At 36.1% G+C, this 23671-nt stretch overlaps 1 protein-coding gene across 1 annotated transcript in view; it reads left to right on the plus strand.

The window, feature by feature from the left end:
- The window catches only part of LOC130900700 (uncharacterized), a 254210-nt gene that overhangs the window by 165266 nt on the left and 65273 nt on the right, over positions 1-23671 (plus strand). The window contains 13 exon segments of the mRNA XM_057811483.1: positions 11927-12109; positions 12605-13096; positions 13154-14632; positions 14696-16276; positions 16335-16643; positions 19609-19923; positions 20043-20357; positions 20413-20724; positions 20827-21156; positions 21306-21620; positions 21872-22879; positions 22943-23263; positions 23326-23652. Coding sequence (XP_057667466.1) covers positions 11927-12109; positions 12605-13096; positions 13154-14632; positions 14696-16276; positions 16335-16643; positions 19609-19923; positions 20043-20357; positions 20413-20724; positions 20827-21156; positions 21306-21620; positions 21872-22879; positions 22943-23263; positions 23326-23652 — 7287 coding nt within the window.

The raw sequence follows: 23671 nt of genomic DNA on the forward strand, positions 1-23671 counted from the left end.
AGACGCCGAGAGGCTTGGAGATGATAACAGAAGAAGAATATATAACGAAGCAATCGCCACAGACAACAGTAGGTCTAGAAACATCTACAGCTGAACAGACTCAGGGTACTGAGACGCCCAGAGGCGTGGAGATGACAACAGAAGGAGAATATACAACAAAGCAATTGTCACAAACAACAACGATAGGTCTAGAAACATCTTCTACTGCACAGACTCAGGGTACTGAGACGCCCAGAGGCGTGTTGATGACAACAGAAGGAGAATATACAACAAAGCAATATCCACAAACAACAACGATAGGTCTAGAAACATCTTCTGTTGAACAGACTCAGGGTACTGAGACGCCCAGAGGCTTGGAGATGATAACAGAAGGAGAATATGGATCAACGGAATCTGTCGGAACAACAACAATCCGTCTAGAAACGTATTCAGCTGAACAGACACTAGTTACTGAGATTCCAAGAGGCGTGGAGATGACAACAGAACGAGAATATACAACAAAGCAATCGCCACAATCAACAACGATAGGTCTAGAAACATCTTCAGCTGAACAGACTCAGGGTACTGAGATGCCCAGAGGCTTGGAGATGATAACAGAAGGAGAATATGAAACAACGGAATCTGTCGAACCAACAACGATCAGTCTAAAGATGCCTTCAGTTGATTTGGTTCAAGGAACTGAGGCAACTAGAGGCGTAGATATAACAACAGAAGGAGAATATACAACGAAGCAATCGCCGCAAACAACAACGATAGGTCTAGAAACATCTTCAGCTGAACAGACTCGGGGTACTGAGATGCCCAGAGGCGTGGAGATGACAACAGAAGGAGAATATACAACAAAGCAATTGCCACAAACAACAACGATAAGTCCAGAAACATCTTCAGCTGAACAGACTCGGGGCACTGAGACGCCCAGAGGCGTGGAGATGACAACAGAAGGAGAATATACCACAAAGCAATTGCCACAAACAACTACGATAAGTCTAGAAACATCCTCAGCTGAGCAGACTCAGGGCACTGAGACGCCCAGAGGCGTGGAGATAACAACAGAAGGAGAATATACAACGAATCAATTGCCACAAACAACAACGATAGGTCTAGAAACGTCTTCAAGTGAACAGACTCGGGGTACTGAGACGCCCAGAGGCTTGGAGATGGTAACAGAAGCAGAATATGAAACAACGGAATCTGTCGGAACAACAACGATTGATCTAGAGACGTCTCTAGTTAACCAAACTCAGGAAACTGAAGCAACTAGAGGCATAGAAATGAAAACGGATGGAGAATATCCAACGAAGAAATTGCCACATACAACAACAATAGGTTTTGAGACGTCTTCACCTGGGTTGTCTTTAGGAACATCAGACATAGAGTTATCAACAAAAGGTGAATATGCTACGATAGAATTTGTTGGAACAACAACTGTAAGTGAGGTGATCTCAGAAATACCGGAAGTGTCAACACCCCCCGAAGATAAAGTATTAGTCTATGCTGAAACCACTGCCTCTGAAGATATTGTTACTGTCACTCCTTATTACGTCACAATTCCGTCTAAAGAAATAGAAGAATCAATCACTACTGAAATACAAGTTCAATCAACTACAGGCCAAATAACTACGTACGTCTTTGAAGACACTACAGTCGAACCATTAGAGTTCAGGACTCTACCTGAGGAAATGGATACTGCTACAGAAGGAATTGCTTTTGTTCACCCCGAAACAACTACTGCCCAATTATATATAACAGTAACTCCTGAATATCCATCTATTGAAACATCAATGGTACCTGGTGACTCACAATCAGAAATCATATTGACTAAAGAGCCTTCTACAATAAGTGACATCCATATTACTTCTGTAACGGAACCAATATTAAATCTAACTACTCAAGGACTTAGTCAAATTTCATTGGAAACAACTGATAATGTAACAACTACTGTATATCAACCAACAGAAGTAGAGCTCCCAGAAACCACAGAAATATCTTTAGAAATGACTTCAGGAGCACAACCTATCGAGGCTGAAGTGACAACTACAAGCACAAGTCGACCTTTTATTACTCATGTAACAAAAATATCTGAAAGTGGTGAAGGAGAAGAATCAACTACCTTACAAAGTACTAAATCTTCAGTAGAAGTGATAACAAAAAGCGGCGAAACTACTCTTGGCACTCAGCTCACTGTTTCTCCTCCAGAAAATCAGAAAACTACAAGATCCGAATCTTCAGTAGAAACTACTTTCATATCAACAACTACAGCGAAAACATCTGAAATTACTGAAGAAATTCAATCAGCTACAATTGAGGAAACGACAAGGACACATTCAGATGGATTGACTACGATAACAGGAAGTGAAGAATCTACTTTTGCTACCAAGTCCAGTGCTCCTTCAGAAACCCAAGGAAGTACGTTTGTACCAACCATTACAATGAAAATATCTGAAAGTACGGAAGGTCTCAAGTCAACTAACATAAATAACGAATCAACGTATATAACTGAATCATCTCCTACTGTAACTACCTCACAAAGTACTGAAGCGTCAACGAAACCGAAGACAGAAAGCGAGACAACTACTTCTATCGCCGACTCCAGTACTATTTCATTGCAAAGCCAGGAAACTACTTCTATACCAAGCACTACAATGGAATTATCTAAAAGTACTGACGGAATCAATTCAACTGTCATAAGTGAGGAATCAACGTATGTAACTGAATCATCTCTTACTGTAACTACTTCACAAAGTACTGAAGCTTCAACGAAACCGAAGACAGGAAGCGAAACAACTACTTCTGTCACCGACTTCAGTACTATTTCATTGCAAAGCCAGGAAACTACTTCTATACCAAGCACTACAATGGAATTATCTAAAAGTACTGAAGGAATCAATTCAACTGACATAAGTGAGGAATCAACGTATATAACAGAATCATCTCCTACTGTAACTACCTCACAAAGTACGGAATCTTCAATTGAAACTACTTTTATATCAACCGCTATAGGAGAAACAACTGAATCAACTATCACAAGTGAGAGAACTAGATATGAAACAGAATCTCCTTCACAAACTACTGAAAACGAAGCAACGAGTGAAAAACCAACAACCTTCTTTTATCATTCTACCAGTTGGTTACCAATAACAACAGTAAGATCTGGAAAAGAATTTGTTACCACAGAGTACCCTGCTAAACCATTTTCAGAAATAATGACAATTACAGAAAGTACTGCGACAGAAAGAACTAGTGAACAATTTCTTACAGAATCGTCTACACTAAATGTAACAGAAAGTATTGCAACTACTACGTTTGCAGAAAGTTTGAGTACCATATCCAATTTCACTGCGGAAACAATAACCTCATCATTACCAACCAATGTAGGTAGTACTTCCACAGAGGGATTAGCAAAAACAGCTTCTACCGAAAAAGAAGTATCACATCTTACAACTTCAAAAGTTCAAATATCAACTACGATGGGTAAAGAAGGTAGTACCGAAGAAACCACTATACATGGTGCAGAAGAAACTACAATTAGTGGTAGAGAAATAACTGAAGAAGTAGTAACAACAGACATAACAACACTAGAAGGAAGACACGGCGATTCTGACTTAAAAGAATATACAACTACAGAGTTCTTAACAACATTACCAATAATAACCGTCAAAAATTTAACAGACGTACTTGTAAGCAAGTCAGATAAAGAATGTTGCGATAACAACGATTGCTCAGGAGTAGAGGTGTGCAAATCTAGACGTTGTGTTCATGTTTGTAATATAGGAGGGGTGTGTGCGGAGAACGCAGATTGTATAGCTGTGAATCGCACCGCTGTGTGCTTCTGCCCGGAACAATATTTTGGAGATCCACATAGGATTTGCTTTAAAGGTATACGAAAAGCATTTTCAAAATTGGCAATCCTTTTACGAAGTTTCTAATGACCAGCTACAGTCTGTAAATAATTTTCAGAATGATGAAAAAATAGTATGAACTCTTGACGATCGACTCTTTTGTTAGATGTTGTTTCCAGTGAACCAGTCTTAGTTTAATAACAAATTAAAATTCAAGATTAGGAATTTGATGTTAAAAGTCTCATAACTATCTTTCATCAGCTAATAGTAATGTTTGATAAGTTATTGGAACAAGATGATTGATTTTATTATCGTTATTATCATATAGAATAAATAAATGATAATTTCTAACGTTTTATTCCAAACTACATGTTGTTTATTGATAAATATTTTGTCAGCATCATTTAATTCGATCTTAGATGTAAATCACAATGCGATATCTAAACATTTTTATCATTATGATTCGTCACGTGTAAACAGTCGAAATACGTCAAAATAATAGAACTTTCTTGATGTTATTTCTTCTTCTTCTTCTTTTTCTTCATCATCATCATTAGAATATCATAATGAGGCATTTAAACTACTTAGCTATTAAAGGATGAAATATATTTGACATCAGTGTGAATATTAATTCAATTATCTCAACCAACTATATTGATTTTTAAGTAATAATGTTGAGAAGGTTTTTGAATTAGACGGAAAAGTCCACTGTAAGCAAAGTCGTGGAGTCGGTTTTTTAAGATGTGCGTGAAATAATTTTGAGAAAGAGAAGAAAGCTAAGAAAGAAATAAAGCAAAAACGGCCTCATTTGACTAAAACGAAAGTGTTGTTTCATCAATACAAAGTTTGAATTGCTACTTAATGCACTCTATTCGGCGAATATAGCCACCTCGGATTATTTCCTGGTCCCAGGCTTAAATGACTTAAATGACAGAAATGACTCGGTGGTAAATGAAGAGGTGATGTCGGTAATTAATGCATATTTTGAGAAGCTTGACGATTATTATTATAAAAGGGTATTGAACATCGCTTAAAAAAGTGTATTGAGCTCAAAGAATATTACTTTAAAAAATAAATATATTTTTTTCCAAAATTTTTTCCTTTCTTTTGGGACAATCCTCGTATGTAATGTCTCGTCTTTAGATTATGCTCGAAAAGCTGACAAAATTTCATGAATTATATATATAAAAAGATTATTATATTCAATTCGTATCAAATAGAGTGATAATAATCAGTTCCTATAACTTAATCAAATAATGTATAAAATTACTTGTAAAATAGTAAGAATCCGTATACATTTTTATGTTGGACTTTGTCGGAAAATTTCCGTAATATGTATATAGTTTTGTAATTTTTTTTAATAGTTTTTCAAACTACAGCACATTAAATACCTTAACTAATTTTTTTAAATAAAAAATTCTGCAAATGATCTATAGAAATAAAAATGTTATTCTCAATATACTTCAAAACTCAATAATAAAAATTTCGGATGAAAAACATTTTTCAGAGAGAGTTTGACAATTAAACAAATGGTACTTCTTATCCCAGGATTTCAATACATATTTATAGGATTATATCCAGACCATTTAGGTCCGTCGCCTTGTAGTTTCTCTCCACTTCTTTCGGTCCCTTGCTTTTTATCTCTAAGGTCTTCTTCCACCACTTCTCTCCACTGTTTTTTGGTCTACTTTCATTTCCTCTTGCCCTCTGGTATCTTCCAAGCAACTCCTTTCAAGAATATGCCTTCGTCCATTCGTTCTAAGTGACCTCACCTTCGTTATCTTTTTGTCTTTATAAAAGCGCTGATTGCTGCCTCATTCAAAAGTGTATAAATTTCATAGTTTGATCTTCTCTTCCCTCCTAACTCTATCTGCTTTCCTCTAAAAATTCTTCTTAAGAGTTTTCTCTCCCTGATATCCAATTTCTGTTTTACTTTTATTCGTTATTATCCAAGTTTCCAGAGTCGTAGATCTGGACATCTCTTTCGATGTTAATATCCTTCTAAAACTGCCTGCACAGCTGTTACTTTTGGCAATTCTTAGTTCGATTATTAGTATATGAAATTTTCCATAAACTTTGTTTTGTTATTATTGAAGTAAAGGAATTTCAATACTATTCTTTTAAAATATCTATGCCAAATAAATGATTTCCTGAAACACAATTGCTGTTTGTTGGAGAAAATTTGTCCGAAAAAATTGACCATGATAATTTTGTGAAGCTCGCAAATTTTTGGAAAAAAACTATGAAATATAACTGAAGGTGACTTTATTCAAACGAAAGTAGCTGAAGGAATATTATAATTTGATTCAACGAATTAAAATACAGAAAATATGATAAAAAATCCAATTTTTTGAGTAAGAAAACTTTTATAATGCCTTGCCTAGGAAAACACAAGTTCGAACTACTGAAAGTAGTTTGAATTCAGTCTTTGTTGTTTTACAAACAAATCGATTATCGCATAATATACTGACAACTTGATTTTTGTTTAAACTTAATCTTATGTTGAAATGATAGATCACAAAAAACAATTTGCAAGATCTCTCCGAAAAAGTTCAATTTTGTATAGATCATTTGCAGTTAAATCAACGAATGCATGTACCAATTGATTTTAATCGGTTAAGGTTAGAATCCTATCCTATTTAATTCCCAGATAAATTGAAAAATCAACAATAAAAATAAATAATTTGTAATTAAACATTCCATTTTCCTACACATTCGCTGCGTTGTACAAAAAAAATACAAATCTTCAGATGTGCCAACAATAAACACCTAGTCGAAAATCTTTGATCATATTTGTATATTTCATTCTATGTAGATTGTTAGTTTTCACAATTTTCACTTTATATATTAATATACTTAAAGCGTTTTCGTAGTGGGATTGTGGGAAAATGAAACACCAAAGTGTACTGACTCTAATATATTTCCTAGCTTTCGAATACTTTGTAATCATCGTCTGATAATTAATTAGTTAATAATTGCGGCGTATTAAATTTCGTTATTTCTTTAAATAAACAACAAATTCGTCGATTTAAAAGATCAGTATTCACATTGACACTCGATAAAAATATTAGGGTTATTGATTATAATCAAGCGTCAATTTGAATCGATGTTTTTTAAAAGAAATAACGAAATTTGATACGCCGCTATTCTCAAATTATTAATTCCCGGACGATGAATACATAAGTATCGAAATATATTAGAATTAGTACACTTTAGTGTTTAATTTCACCACAATCCCACTACGGAAACGCTCATAATATACCTGGCAATTCCAATTCACATATTAATGTATAAAAAAGATTGATTGATTGATGTGATTAATTTCAGTGCCTCCTTTGTCTTTTGGGATATCAGTTTGAAAATTTGAGGGATTTTAACTATCATTGTATCATTGTCATATCAAAGTTAATTTTTCTTCAATATTTTATTACATATTGGAATCCCAATTATAACCAATTTTCTTCTTTTCTCAAAATCAACTTCTATTTATTCCTGTTGCAAGTAAATATGGAAAGAGTGCATTTCGCTTTTCTCAAGAATTCTTTGCGCACCGTAGTAGCTCAGTTCTTGTTCTTGGGATTCTAATAACTGCCGGCAAAACATTAATTTCATTTTCTTCTGTCACAGAAGCTTTTAATAGTTCAAACTTTTCATAATTAACTGAATCCGTGCGAATGAACTACTACATGAATCTCTCTCTTTTTAGGTTATGTTAGGTTTTAGGTCATCACCTTCCAGGAAAACGTACATGGTATATTCTTGTTGATATTAGGGAGTTTTTACTACTTTCTCCCAATATCCAGATCATATCAATCATTTCATTCATTCAGTAAAATAAAAAACAATAATGTATCTATTGTCATGCCATGTCATTGTCAAATGTCAGTTTTTGACAAATAAATCAAGGCCAACGTGAAATTAATTGTTCAATGATTAGATATTTCATCATCATCATCATTGTTTTGCACCAATCAAAATGTATCAACAACTGATAATTTTATGCAAAAGGAATTTTTGATAAAAAAGAAGCTGTACTTTTCGTTAGCCACATAAAATACAGGGTGATTCACTTAAAAAATCGATAAAATAATGTATTAGTATATTGATCCTCCCTGTATTAGGTTCAATGAAAATTAACGATATAAACAATTTTCAAAAATTTTCACTACTATTTGAATGCTTTGGCTGCAACATATCTTCATTCTTGAATTTCTCTTACATTGTATTGAACTTGTTACTATTTTTATGGAAAATTGATTATAACTTTTCAAATACCCCGTAGAATACATCACAACTCTATATTATTGTAATGAAGAAGTCAAGCTGATACTAAATATGCAATCAAATATAGTGTCTTATTTAAAAAAAATTAACTTTGATACGCCACATCTTTCTTGAACATCCTGTAACATTGTGAATAGTTTTGAAATATGAAGACTAATTTTCAAATTGGTACCTCAAAGGACGAAGGATACACTGAATTTTATCACACTAACATCACCCTGTAATATAATTCGTATAATTTATTATTGGGGGAGAAATAATTATTTTGTGAAATGAAACCTCCTGGTACATCTGGTACTATCGTATTTTTTTTTAAATCTGCGAAGCGAAAGTGTTATATTCGTCTATTAATTTACTAATTTCGTTAATAATTAACTTCTAATAGAACGCCCCACGCCCGTACCAAAATCTTGCAAGTCTGATATGGACTGCCTCGAATCTGAGGCTTGTTACATGTCGCAATGCCAAGATCCTTGCAAATTCACTAATGCCTGTGCAAAAACTGCCAAATGTCAGACAAAGATGCACAGGCCGATCTGTAGTTGTCCAACGGGATACGAAGGAAATCCCGCAACTAATTGCTTCAAAACACCAACAAGTAAGATTAACAAACATGTTCTATCTTTATAAAAACTGACCGCGCGAGCGTAGCAAGAGATTATAGGTTATACATTATAAAAATTGATACACGTCATCAATGACGTATTCGTTCCAAACAGGAACATTCTATTTCTAACTGTAAAACTCATTGATTTCTCCATTCACAAAAAAAATTTTACAAATATTTCAGTCGGTTAGCAGTAAATATTTGATATAATCTAACAGCTTTAAATTTCTAGTAGAAAATATAAAAACAACAACAACTTATGTAAACATAACCTCATTATTTCAACTTACCTTAATCTACAACTTTATAACTCCGGCAGCGTTGTTCAAATTGTTCAAATCAGTCCTATGAGGTAAATCAATTATTATAATGTAAAACCTATATTTGGTATACTTAATATTAATAATTGAATATGTAAAACAATTTAAATTTCGTTCATGTATAAACAATACTCGTACACCTAGAAGTATTAGAAACTTGTTCCTGCTTCATTGAAATGAATCATTTTAGTACAGGTAAAATCGGATTACACCCGAAATTAAATTGGGCGCTTCTGATTTTCTAGATTCTCAAATGTTTTCAATTACTGAATAAGCCCATCAACTCTTAACAAAATTACGGCACAAGTTTTGGAAATTTTAAACGCGAATAACTCGAAACCTAAGAGGAATTCGAAGAAAACTGCACAAACAAAAAATGTAGACATCAAAATTTTCTATAAAAAAAATCTCGAGTCATTTTTTCGTTGAAGCCACTATTTCTGAGTAAATCTCCCTCAACGCTAAAAGCCTGAGCATCTGCTCGCGAATTCCCGCCAGTACAATTTACGTTCCAGATGCACAGGGACTATTTTCTACTCGTCGAATAATTTTCGACGAGATTAAGAGCTATATTGGCCTCATAAGACTTTATATTTCATCACTCGCCTTATAAACAAGCAAATCAAACGTGTTATTTTCATTAACTACTTTTTGGATTCAAATAAACTAACTTTTAAAAAACGGGATTATAAACACTAACTAAATTCTCGGTTGATTATTATTTCAATAATCACAGACTTCTTAATAGTTTCTCTTTTACAAAAATGTGGGTACTTATTTTGAAGCTAAGAATCTCAGTTTCAAGTTTATACAAAAACATTCGCAAGATGATGTATCCTTATTCTTACAATTTTGAAAATGCATAGAAAGTACAAAATGTCTCGTTTTTCCGTAAATATGTCCTTAAATATCCAAGAGTGAGTTTATTAGAAAATTTTAAGTTGTATTTGTGGAGACACGTTATACAGAATCGATTGCGAGTCCTGACAATGTATTCAGATATTTGCTTTAAGAGAACGAAAGCTTTTTGTCCCTGTAGTATTTTCGAAATTCTCATTTCGAGTTATTCGCGATTCAAAATTTTTTTGAGTAATTGAACGCTAATTATGGTGAAAATTTTGAGGCTAGAAAAAATTGCCTACGAACCAATTTATGGAGAATTTTGTGCTCGACAGTTTTGGCGCCGGCACTTTCTTTTGAATTCTACGTAGTTTCCGAGTTATTCACAATTCAAAATATTTTGAGCGCTCAAACCCTTTCTGTAATAGAAATTTAGTAGTTAGGAGGAAAGTGAAACATTTTTTATATAGAATGTTGTGCTCCACATTTTTTGTCTCGGCCGTTTGTGTCGAAATCCTCAAACTTTTCGAGTTATCCGCAATTCAAAATGTTTTTGAGTAAATTAACACCTATTTTACGGTTAAAATTTTGAGGTTAGGAAAAATTCTTAAAGACCAATCTGTAGAGAATTTTGTGTTGTACATTTTTTATTCCGGCTCTTTTATTCGAATTTCTCGTAGTTTTCGAGTTCTTCGCGATTCAAAATATTTTTGAGTATACAAACCCATTTTACGGTGAAATTTTTGAGGTTAGGAAAAATGCTTGAAGACCAATCTGTGAAGAATTTTGTGTTGTATATTTTTATTCCGGCTCTTTTATTCGAATTTCTCGTAGTTTTTGAGTTCTTCGCGATTCAAAATATTTTTGAGTGTATAAACCCATTTTACAGTGAAAATTTTGAGGTTAGGAACAAATACTTGAAACACTTATTTGTATTCTACAGTTTTTATTACGGCAGTTGTTTTTTAATTCCTCATAGTTTTAGAGTAATTCGCATTTCAAAATGTTTGCTAGACTTATTTAGTATCCTAAAACCTCCCTGAATCTAGAAAATCAAAACTGCCCAATTCAATTCAAATTTTAGCTCAAAATCGTCTAGTTTGCCTGTACTATTTGGTGTTTAATAGCTTTTTTGATTCTATACTGAAACATAAATCTGTCAAAATAAGTACTGAGAATGTATCACGGATATTGTCGAAACTTTTGACGCCCCCAACATTAACATACATCGAAAAAACTAAAACCTGATAATCAACAATATAATAAATAACAATAATAACGAATATTAACGTGTAATATATGTAAAAAATATATTTTTATATTAAAAAAAATTATGTAAAATAACAAGTTGAAATAAATTGAAAAAATGTAAAAAATATAATTAAATCATATGGAACACTTTTTTTAATATATAATAAAACTTCAACTTAATATAGCAGCTTTCTTAAAATCCAAATAAACTTTTGCTTTAGTGGTCACTGAACTCAATTCACTCCCTATGAAAATCTAGTGGGCCCTTTTTATAACTTGCATTTAACCGATTTTTCAAATAATTGCGTCATTTTTTTCCTCCACAAATTATCTTCTGCATATATGACTATGCACATCTATACTCAATCCATGAAACAAACAAAGCAACCCAAACAACAATCGATGCGTGATCGAAGCATGATCACCACGCGCTTTTGCATCTATTGGCTAAAATAAACATGCCCCCTTACGCTGGCGAATCATATTCAACTGCAATCGACAGTTATAAAACTAGCAAAGGACAATGTACAATAACGTCCTTCTTATAACAACCCTCGACTTTGTGCGGTATTCGATATACCACCCCATACATTCATTTCCTAGAACATGAAATTAACAATAACAAAAAGTTATCCGTATGATTCTAATTAAGTAAAATTGTAAACACTTCAAATATTTTCTGCACATCAGTAAATAGACACAATTCAAACAAATGTATATATTTATAAATATTAGTGTAGTCGCTCTCTCTTACTACTTTTTCTTCTGCACTTTCTTCAATCTAGCCACTTGTGTACGAAACGAAGAATGCGCCTTAACGGAAGCATGCATAGGCAATATTTGCCAAAGACCTTGTGACGTCAAAAATCCGTGCGTACAACACGCCGTCTGTATCAACACCAATCACGGAAGCGATTGTAGCTGCGAGGAAGGTTTCCACGGTAACGGATACGTTGAATGCCAATATGGTAAGTAAAGTTATCAATTTTCCGTACCAAATTGATACCATATCGGTCAATTATTATAATGGTTCAATAAGTTTTTAATTGAGATTTAATTATTCAATGCGCTTGCTCCAGTAATATTATATTTTTAGAAAACATCCCTAAACTTATAATTATTACTGTAATGACTCCTTTCATAATCACGAAAAAGCTAGAAAATAAGAATCAATATGTCCTTTCTTTAAGCAAAATGGGCTAAGGAAAGCTATGCTCACTGTCGATGAATTACCAACTAAAAAATATCGAAGAAATTATCCACGGCTCTTATAATTTCTGCAAGGAATCAAAAGAAACCAATACCCTTTACGCCCTAACTCATCTAATCTAATCTAACAGATCCAAATGTGTTTCACACGTGAAAACTAAACTAACAACGCCATCTCTCATTGAACGGACAAAACTTATTGAACAGCCGGTCACAAAGTTAACGGTCTATCAAATAATAATTTATTATTTCAGTTGACAATTACAAGCCAATCTGTCAATATAACGAAGACTGTCCGCCGAATAAACTTTGCGATCGATTGAACAGAATTTGTATCAACCCTTGCGATGAAGATTCCTGCGGTGAAAATGCGGAATGTCTTCCAAAAGATCATGGTATCGAATGCCGCTGTCTCCCCGGATACGAAGGAAACCCCTATACCTCTTGTTCTGTAACGATTGGCTGTAGATCTGACAGTGATTGTCCCACACATGAAGCTTGTATAGGTGGTTTATGTTCTTCGCCTTGTAAATGTGGAACAAACGCGATTTGTGACGTCCTTTATCACGTAGCAACATGTAAATGTCCTCCTGGATACCAAGGTGATGCGTTAATAGCATGCAGACCTCCAAGAAATCCTTGTGATCCAAACCCTTGTGGTCTTAACGCTCTATGTGAATTGGATAATGGAAACCCGATATGTTTCTGCCCGAAAGGGCTAACTGGAAATCCTTTCAAAAATTGCAGTAAGTATTAAAATCAACAAACTAATTTCTCTATTTTTCTTTATATACAATTTTCAGTTCCCGAAGGAGATGAATGTTCGCCTAATCCATGCGGACCTAATTCAGGATGTAGAGTCGTAGGAGGGGACGCCGTTTGTTTCTGTTTACCTGAATACGAAGGGACACCACCACACGTACCGTGTACTCTACCGGCACATCCTTGTGATCCTTCTCCTTGTGGACCCAATACCCAATGCGCCGTTCTTAGTAATGGCTTTGCTAAATGTACTTGTCTTCCTGGTTTTATCGAGAGTCCGAATACAATTCGAGGTTGTATCGAAAGCAAAAATCCGTGCGAACCAAATCCGTGCGGACTTGGAGCTTTCTGTGATCCGTTACGAGAACCTATTTGTTTCTGTCCAGCAGGAAGTAACGGAAATCCATTCAGACATTGTGTTGAACCTAAGGTTAGTCTTTGTACTCCAGGACCTTGTGGTCCGAACGCTGATTGCTATATCGCCAACAATGCTGAACAGTGTTATTGTAAACAAGGGTACGTAGGAAACCCTTATACTGGATGTAGACTTCAACCGATCTCGGCTTGTATACCGAACCCATGTGGACCGGGAGCTCAATGTATTGATACACCAGAAGGAAATTTCATATGCAGATGTCCCGAAGGTATGGGAGGTGATCCAAATGGACCCGGAGGTTGTCATGGATATGAATGTGTTGTTAACGATAACTGTCCAGATAATAAAGCTTGTATTGGTTACAGATGTAAAGATCCATGTCCGGGGGCTTGTGGTGTAAACGCTTACTGTAAAGTAGAAAGACACCATCCAATTTGTACCTGTCAATATGGATTATTTGGAAATCCAATTATTAGATGCTACGACTTACCGCAACCTTTACCGGATAATCCTTGTTTACCTTCGCCGTGCGGATCGAATACAATTTGTCAAAATGTTCGCGGACGAGCCGTTTGCTCGTGTTTACCCGATTTCCAAGGCGATCCGACCTTAGGTTGTCAGCCAGAATGTGTACTCAATTCCGATTGTCCACTCAATAAGGCTTGTTTGAATAGACATTGTATAGATCCATGCGCCGTAGGTCACTTGTGTGGCGTGCACGCCACTTGTCAGGTTAGAGATCATACAGCTACATGTATTTGTCCTCAAGGATTCATGGGAAATCCTTTCTATCAATGTATCCCTACACCTATAATTTCGGTACCATCGTATCCTAATGTTACTGTACATCCCTGTACACCGTCACCTTGCAATAATATGGAGTGTAATACTTGGGGCACTCAAATCGCTATCTGTGATCCATGTTTAGGACCGGAAGCTCCTTATAATCCACAATGTCGACCCGAATGTTTGATTAACGCTGATTGTCCATTTGATAGAGCTTGCTTAGGATATACTTGCTCTGATCCATGTCCTGGAAGTTGTGGAGTTAACGCTCTATGCTCGGTTGTCCTACATACACCTATTTGTAGTTGTCCAGATGGATTGGTCGGTGATCCCTTCCAGCATTGTTCTATTCCTCTACGTAAGTATTATTTAGCTACAGAAGATATTGATGATGATTTTTAATAATATACTTATGTTGTAGATCCTGAAACACATGTGAAAACTTGTGAAGCTACTAGATGCGGAGAAAACGCTGAATGTCGACAACTCAACAAAGCTCTTTCGTGTGTATGCAAGCCAGGATTTTATGGCAATCCTTGGATTGCTTGTCGTCCTGAATGTGTAATAAATACGGATTGCCTTCTGAATAAAGCTTGCATTAATAATAAATGTGTAGATCCATGCGCCGGCGTGTGTGGAGTCGGAGCTCAATGTGACGTCATTAACCACATTCCAATATGTTATTGTCCTCCTCATTATACGGGAGATCCATTTGTAAGCTGTTATGAATTCAGACCGACGATAGAACCTATACCAGGACCAAACCCTTGCGATCCTTCACCATGTGGACCATTCAGTAGATGTCTCATTTCCCATCAAGGCTTCGCCACTTGTTCTTGCCTACCAAATTATCTTGGAGTACCACCAGTTTGTAAACCGGAATGCATTGTCAGCTCAGATTGTCGTCAAGCTCAAGCTTGTGTAAATCAGAAATGTATTGATCCTTGTTTGGGAACGTGTGGGGCTAATGCTTTATGTACTGTCATCAACCACAATCCAATATGTAGTTGTACTCCTGGACAACAAGGAGATCCTTTTGTAGGTTGCTACACTCCACAAACTCCCGATATACCAAAAACCAACGAAAATCCATGTGTACCAACACCATGCGGGCCTAATTCTATATGTCAAGTTAAAGAAAATCATCCAGTGTGTTCTTGTTTAGCGAATTACATCGGTAGCCCTCCATACTGCAGACCTGAGTGTACTATTAGTCAAGAATGTCCGCAAAATAAAGCATGCGTTAGAGAGAAATGTATTGATCCATGTATAGAGCTTTGCGGTAGAAATGCTAAATGTAACGTCATCAATCACACTCCATTCTGCAGTTGCAAACAAGGATACCAAGGCGACGCTTTCATAGGATGTTCGAAAACTCCGGATATTCCCAGACCAATGGATCCATGTACTCCATCACCATGCGCTGAAAATTCCCAATGTACCGTTCAAAATAATATAGCAAGGTGTACTTGCATTCCACCATATATAGGAAATCCTTACGTAGGAGGATGTAAACCAGAATGTACAATGAATTCCGAGTGCGCTAGCCACTTAGCTTGTCTTTCCCAGCATTGCAGAGATCCTTGTCAAGGACTTTGTGGAATCAACGCTGAATGTTCCGTAATTAACCACGTACCGGTGTGTGCTTGTGGAAGAGGACTGATAGGAGATCCATTCACTGCTTGTAGACAACAACCTATTGAAACCGTTGATCCTTGCGATCCATCACCGTGTGGTCCGAACAGCGTATGCAGAGTTAGAAACGAACAAGCCATTTGTTCATGTCAAGTAGGTTATTTCGGTACACCTCCAGCTTGTAGACCCGAATGTCTAGTTACTTCGGAATGTTCATCTGATAAGGCTTGTATCAATCAAAAATGTCAAGATCCGTGCATCGGTATTTGTGGTATAGCAGCGAGATGTCAAGTACATAACCACAACCCTATTTGTAGTTGTCCACCTAACCACATCGGAGATCCGTTCCTACAATGCACTAGGATAGGTAATAAGATATAATGTGGAAAATTTCAATAACCTAATCGCTTATCTGTTTATTACAGAAAAACCGAATATCTCTCCTTGCGTTCCATCGCCTTGTGGACCCAACGCAGAATGTCGTACGCTTGACAACAGAGCTGTCTGTAGCTGTTTACCGAATATGTACGGAACCCCACCAAACTGTCGTCCGGAATGTTTAATAGACCAAGATTGTCCTCTCAACTTAGCTTGCGTCGGACAAAAATGTAAGGATCCTTGCAAGGGATCTTGTGGATTCAACGCGAAGTGCAATGTCGTAAACCATCGACCCATATGTAGCTGTTTACCAGGATTTGAAGGCGATCCTTTCACCGGTTGTAATGAGCTGCCAGGTAAGTTGCATGACTTTTGTTCATTTATATCCGACAATAATACATTTATGGAAAAAATTATGGATACTTTTCGTTTAATTGATTTATATGTCTTGAATTTTACCACACTCTCCTTTGCCTATAGATAACTTCTTTCTATTCAAATCTGGCATTAGAGATTCACCATTGTATAGAAAAAAAGAAACTTGCATAAAACAACTCCTCGGCAGCTAACTCTTTGATTGAATTGAAAAAAGAAAAGTACATACACGTGGGGAATAAAATAACTTTTGTCGTTTTTTCAGTCTCCGAGTGGCTATAAATAAAATTCATATGAGACAAAAACCAGCTTCTTATCCTTTACAATGCCCAGATTCGTCCATCTATGGAGTATTACTCCCAAGCATACCCTGACGATACTCGAATTAATACAGAAAGAAGCAATTTGACTTATAGGCGACTCAGAGTTTACCATAAACTTGGACAGCTTAGAACATAGAAGAAAAATTACTGACTTGACTCTGTTTTACCGATAATACCACGACAGATGCTTTTCAGAACATAATCCCACCTAGAACAGCATTTTCAATACCTATTTGAGAGGCAGACGTGGCTCATGAATTTTGCAAATAACTCGAAATGTATTACAAATTTCTGAAAAAGTAAGAGGAGCAAAAATATAGTTTAGGAAATTTTCTATAAAAAAGATTCCTCGTAATTTTTCCTTAAGAGCTGTCATTTCTTTGTAAAATGCGCTCAAAGTTCGGAGTCGCATCTTACTAAAAAGTTTTCGCACCACGTAGAGTATGAGGGAAATTACGTCCCCGGCTGAAGAAGAAACTGCTGTATCTCCTCGAAAACTCAACATTTCGGAACGAAAGAAAGTGCTTTTACTCGTCTCTACTTTTCAACTGCATCTGCAAAAAAATTCTGACTAAGTAAAGTTTTCTTGGAAAATAATACGAACGGGATTTTTTTGCTGGTTGCCTGGGTGAGCTTAAAACTTATGTGTCTATGACTCTGCTACACCTAGCAGCGAACCCTTGAGGTCGTCAATTAGACAATTACCTTTGAAATGAGACCAATTATATCTTTGAACTTACTCTGTGATGGGAAAAAACTACTTTTACTAATGTTAGATTTTTTCATAGTTGACAATTTTTGTTACTTAGTTAGTAGTTGTTGAATTCTAGCCATTTTCGCTAAATAATGAGTAAACTAAAGTATACATTTTGTAGCTTAGTTGTCGAGCTTCAATTTCCTTTCCATACAAGTTCGTAAAACTTTGAATTACTCATCAAAAATTTGAAAACTCGCCAAGAGCTCCAAAACAAAATTTTTTTTCTGAAATCTTTTTGCGATTTCAGAGGTTTTGATTTTAACGCATCATACGGGGGGAAACGAAAGCTTACGTGATACAAAAAAGAAACCTCTTTCTACTGGGAGAGTTTCTTCAATACATCAGCCGAAGATTCTACGGGTGTAGGTGGTGCCGTCGGAGCAAAACAGACAGACGGCAAAAGGCATCTTATTAGTGCACGTGTAAAGTTTTAACGTTAATTGATGAATGAAAATTGGGAAAAAAATTGTGAAAATGACAGAAAAGGAAGTGCTTGAAGGTAAAAAATTGATTGTATTTCTTTTTTAGTACCTTAAAATGTCGAAAATGCCAGTGTCAAAAACTCTTTGTTTAATGAAATGTTGAATTGTTTTGATCGTGATTTTCTTCGATAAATACGAGAATGAAAGACACTTTCTTGACGAGTCTGATGTAAATATTCATGGCAAGTGTAGCCCAGTGTCTCAAGTCGTGGCTTTACTCAAGGCTCAAGGCTTTACTATAAAATGTGTTTAGGATAGCAGTTTAGTTAAGTGGACAGGCATGCTGGAGAACAAGGAGCTGCTATATATTGATAATTTAATGATGGATTATACAATGTTAAACCGTGATCTTGATAAGCCAACTAAATTTGACTCTCTTTCATAAAATTTATCATATTTATAATTTATATCAATATTCACAAGAATAGCGTTTTCAAGAATTATACCTGTCTCGCACTTAAGTTTAGAGTACTAACAACAACAAGATTTTAAAAGAGGATTTCTGGCATTTTAGAGTTTTTTGTAGGCTAAGAAAAATCTTATTTGAGCTTCTTCGAAGGTAATTTCCTGCTCGGCATTTTTTTTCAGAAATTTACCTCTAAATTTCAAGTCTTTTTTGAGTTATCCGCAAAAAATGCACTGTTGAAAAAATCCAGTAACACGAAATTCGCTTTTTGTAAGAGTAATTTTGAGATTAGGAAAAAATCACAAAGAACCTTTTTTGTAAGAAATTTTTTGGACTACATTTTGAGCTATTTGCAAAATTCGAAATTTTGAAAATTTAAACAAAAATATATCGCTTAATGGCCAAAATTTTGATGTTAACTTTCACTGTAACGATAAAGCACCCTCAGAACTACCTAAATCCAGAAAATCGGCGACATAACCAATTTTAGTGGGTTTTGGCTCTAATTGGGCTGTACTTACTGGACTATTTGAGATGAGGCATAAGAATTTTAGAAAAACTGAGTGAGGTATGCCACAAAAAAGGTAGAGAAATACTAGATAAATTGTTTATTTACATCGATATTATATTTTGAAAAATCTGATGCCAATATAAATGAAGTATTTCGTAAATATCAATATAAAAACACATTATCACATAATTTTATCCATAAGTGTTCAATAAGGTAAGTTTTATACTTTCATTCATACCATCCTTTTATTTTCGTATCTATATTTTCTCTTAGTATCTGAATTTCTTTTTATATAGTAATTTCCTAGTACAACATGTCCCGTCGATTAATAAACCTTCTATTACTGTATTATACTATCTGCACATTCATAATTTGCACAATTTCACGGTGGGACATGCTGTACAAATACTTTTGTAGTTACTGCGCTTGAATGTATTCTCTACTTTCCTTATTTTCTGTCTTTGTAGCTTTAGAGGAACCCCCACACCCGTGCAATCCCTCTCCGTGCGGTTCTAACGCTATCTGCACTGAACGAAACGGTGCCGGAGCATGTACGTGTATCCCAGATTATCAAGGAGATCCCTATTCTGGTTGTAGACCGGAATGTGTTTCGAACAGCGATTGTCCTCATAATAAAGCATGCTCGAATATGAAATGTACAAATCCCTGCATAGGAAATTGTGGTTTAAACGCCGAATGTACTGTGATAAACCACAATCCACAATGTTATTGTATACAAGGTTATACCGGAAACGCTTTAATCCATTGCAGAGAAGTTCCACGTAAGCAAAATTCTCGAGAGCAATTTGTATACAATTTCATTTCAGCTTGCTCGCTGATATGGATATTGTATACAAATTCCTTTAAAACGAAGTTATACAAATTATTTCTTCTCCCGTAGAAATAGAACCACCTAGACGCGATCCATGCGTTCCCTCTCCTTGCGGTTCTTACAGCACGTGCCGAATACAAAGCGATAGACCAGTTTGTTCTTGTTTAGAAGGTCACGTAGGCGCTCCACCCTCTTGTAGACCCCAATGTATGGTAAACTCGGAATGTCCCAGCGATCTCGCCTGCCAGAACATGCGATGTGTTGATCCATGTCGTGGTACTTGTGGTAACAATGCTTTATGTAAAACGGTACTACATAGTCCAATCTGTAGTTGTCCCGTTGGTTTTATTGGGGATCCTTTCAGTAGATGCTTTAAAGAAGAGAGTAAGATCCAAACTAACCTTAACTTTAGACGTAAATTTATTTATTTATTTTTTAGAACCTCCAGTTGTTATTCCTGAAAATCCTTGCATACCATCCCCTTGTGGGTTATTTTCCGAATGTAAAGTTCTACGAAATAGACCAGTTTGCTCTTGCCTACCTAATTATTTTGGTCAACCTCCGAATTGTAGACCAGAATGTACCGTCAATTCTCAATGTCCTTCTAGTCATAGCTGTATAAATCAAAGATGTGAGGATCCTTGTCCAGGATCTTGCGGAGCAAACGCTGAATGTAGAGTCTTAAATCACTCGCCTCAATGTTATTGCGCTGATGGCTTCAGCGGAGATCCTTTCTCTGGATGTCAATACAGTAAGCCTTCATCAAAACTAACCTACTTGGTTTTAGTGAAAACAATCTTAACTAGAACCAAGTTTAGATGGAATAATTTCTTAACGAAAACCTGAATTTTAGCTCCCCAAATACCAGAAGAACCAGCTCACCCTTGTAATCCATCTCCATGTGGTGCCAATGCTATTTGTAAAGAGTTAAACGGTGCAGGATCATGCGTATGTGCGCCGGATTACTTCGGAGATCCTTATACCGGATGTCGTCCTGAATGCGTCACAAATTCCGATTGTCCAAAAGACAGATCTTGCGTCAATCAAAAATGTGTTGATCCTTGTCCAGGAACGTGTGGTATTAACAGCGAATGTCAAGTATTTAATAACGTACCAAATTGTTATTGCCTAGAAGGTTATATTGGAGATCCTTTCAGGGCATGTCATCCAGTTCCTATAAACCGTAAGAGTCTATTGTCTTTTGAAGAAATCAATAAAAAAAGTATACACGATTCAATTATATTCCAATTTCCTTTCACAGATCGTGTGTACTTTTTCTTTTCAATAATTTCGAACTAACTTTAATATGAACTTATTTCACATCTTCTTTAGCTCCTATGAGAGAACAAAGAGATCCGTGCAGACCTTCACCTTGTGGACCGTACAGTCAATGTAGAGTCATAAACGATCACGCTGTTTGCTCTTGTTTGAAAGATCACATTGGAACTCCACCTACTTGTAGACCAGAATGCATAGTAGCCAGTGATTGTGGCCAAGATAAAGCTTGTATGAATCAAAAATGTAAAGATCCTTGTATAGGTACTTGTGGATTGAATGCTAGGTGTAATGTTGTCAATCACAATCCTATATGTAGTTGTCCATCGGGCCAAACTGGAGATCCATTCGTTAGATGTGTCAAGGAAGAAAGTAAGAGGAATTCTTGGAACGTTCTTTGTACAATATACGATGTTTTTGTGTTTTGTTCACGATTAGCGATAGAGAATCTTATGTCTCCTTAATAGAACTTTTTTCTAAGGAATTTTAACCAGTTTCCTTCTTATCAATATCAATCTCCATTGCTAAGTCGAATATAGAGCTTTGCAAATACATCGGGTATTGTTCGAAATAGAATGACATCCAAAAACTGAGTCCCATCTAATTGAAAAAAAAAATTTCAGAAACTGTTGTTCCAGTACCAAACGAGAATCCCTGCGTTCCAACGCCATGCGGTCCTAATTCACAATGTAGAGTTTCTGGTACCCAAGCAGTTTGTTCTTGTCTACCAAATTACACGGGTAGAGCACCAAATTGTCGTCCTGAATGTACAATTAATTCAGAATGTCCTGGAACTTTAGCTTGCATCAACGAAAGGTGTAAAGATCCTTGCGTTGGTTCTTGTGGATCATTTGCCACTTGCGCAGTGATAAATCATTCACCCAATTGTATATGCCAACCGGGTTATACTGGTGATCCTTTCGCTGGTTGTTCGGTATTAATAATCGTTAAAGAAGAAACCAATCCTTGTAATCCATCACCTTGTGGAGCGAATGCTGTTTGTAGAGAACAGAACGGAGCAGGTTCTTGTACTTGTTTACCAGACTACTTCGGAGATCCCTATACGGGATGCAGACCTGAATGCGTAACTAATTCTGATTGCTCTAGAGACAAGGCTTGCTTGGGTATGAAATGCAAAGATCCTTGTGTTGGAACGTGTGGTGTTAACGCTGAATGTAGAGTTGCTAATCACGCACCTTCTTGTTTCTGCTTGGAAGGATATACTGGAAATCCGACAACAGCTTGTCATGTTATACCACCCAGTACGTATTCACCTGTAACTAACAAAAAACCTATAAATTTACTATGTATTTCTTTAGCTGTAGAACCTAGAAGAGAACCATGTATACCTTCACCTTGTGGTCCTCACAGTCAATGTAGAGAGACTAACGGCCATGCTGTATGCTCTTGCTTACCAGATTATGTTGGTTCACCACCAACTTGCAAACCAGAATGTATGGTCAGTGCTGATTGTTCATTAGACAAAACTTGTATCAATCAAAAATGTAAAGATCCTTGCCCAGGAACATGTGGTATAAATGCAAGATGTCAAGTTATCAATCATAATCCTATCTGTAGTTGTCCATCTGAATTCATTGGAGATCCGTTCATAAGATGCTTTGTTGAAGAACGTAAGGCAACTTTTATGAATCACTTTTAAAACATTCCTAAATCCACCATAATTTTTTCTGTAGGACCTCCGGTGATATCTCAACCCGAAAATCCATGTCAACCATCTCCTTGTGGATCTAATTCGCAATGTAGAGTAGTGGGTAATACACCAGCATGTTCGTGTTTAGTGGGTTATGTGGGACGCCCTCCTAATTGTAGACCGGAATGTGTAATAAATGCAGATTGTTCTGGAAATTTAGCTTGCCAAAGAGAAAAATGTACCGATCCTTGCCCGGGATCTTGTGGTTCAAACACTGATTGTATAGTTATAAACCACAGATCTGTTTGTACTTGTAAAATCGGATACACTGGTGATCCTTTCTCGGGATGTAGTCAAGTACCAAGTAAGCTAATTGTTTGAGGATTTTTCTCGCTATCCAAATACTTGACGATAATTTTTTTTCAGTTGTTGCTCCAACACCAGAACCGCATAATCCTTGTAATCCTTCCCCGTGTGGGGCAAATGCTATTTGTAGAGAACAGAATGGAGCAGGCTCTTGTACTTGTCTCCCAGATTACTTCGGAGATCCTTATACAGGTTGCAGACCGGAATGCGTAACAAATACTGATTGTCAAAGTGATAGAGCTTGTATTAATAATAAATGTAAAGATCCATGTCCTGGTACTTGCGGTATAAACGCAGAATGCCACGTAACGAATCACGCGCCATCTTGCTCATGTTTACCAGGATTTACTGGAAATCCTTTGACTTCTTGTAGACAACCACCACCGAGTAAGAAAACAAAATATTA

This window comes from Diorhabda carinulata, chromosome X (genome assembly GCF_026250575.1).
Source record: "Diorhabda carinulata isolate Delta chromosome X, icDioCari1.1, whole genome shotgun sequence".
Classification (NCBI taxonomy): Eukaryota; Metazoa; Arthropoda; class Insecta; order Coleoptera; family Chrysomelidae; genus Diorhabda; species Diorhabda carinulata.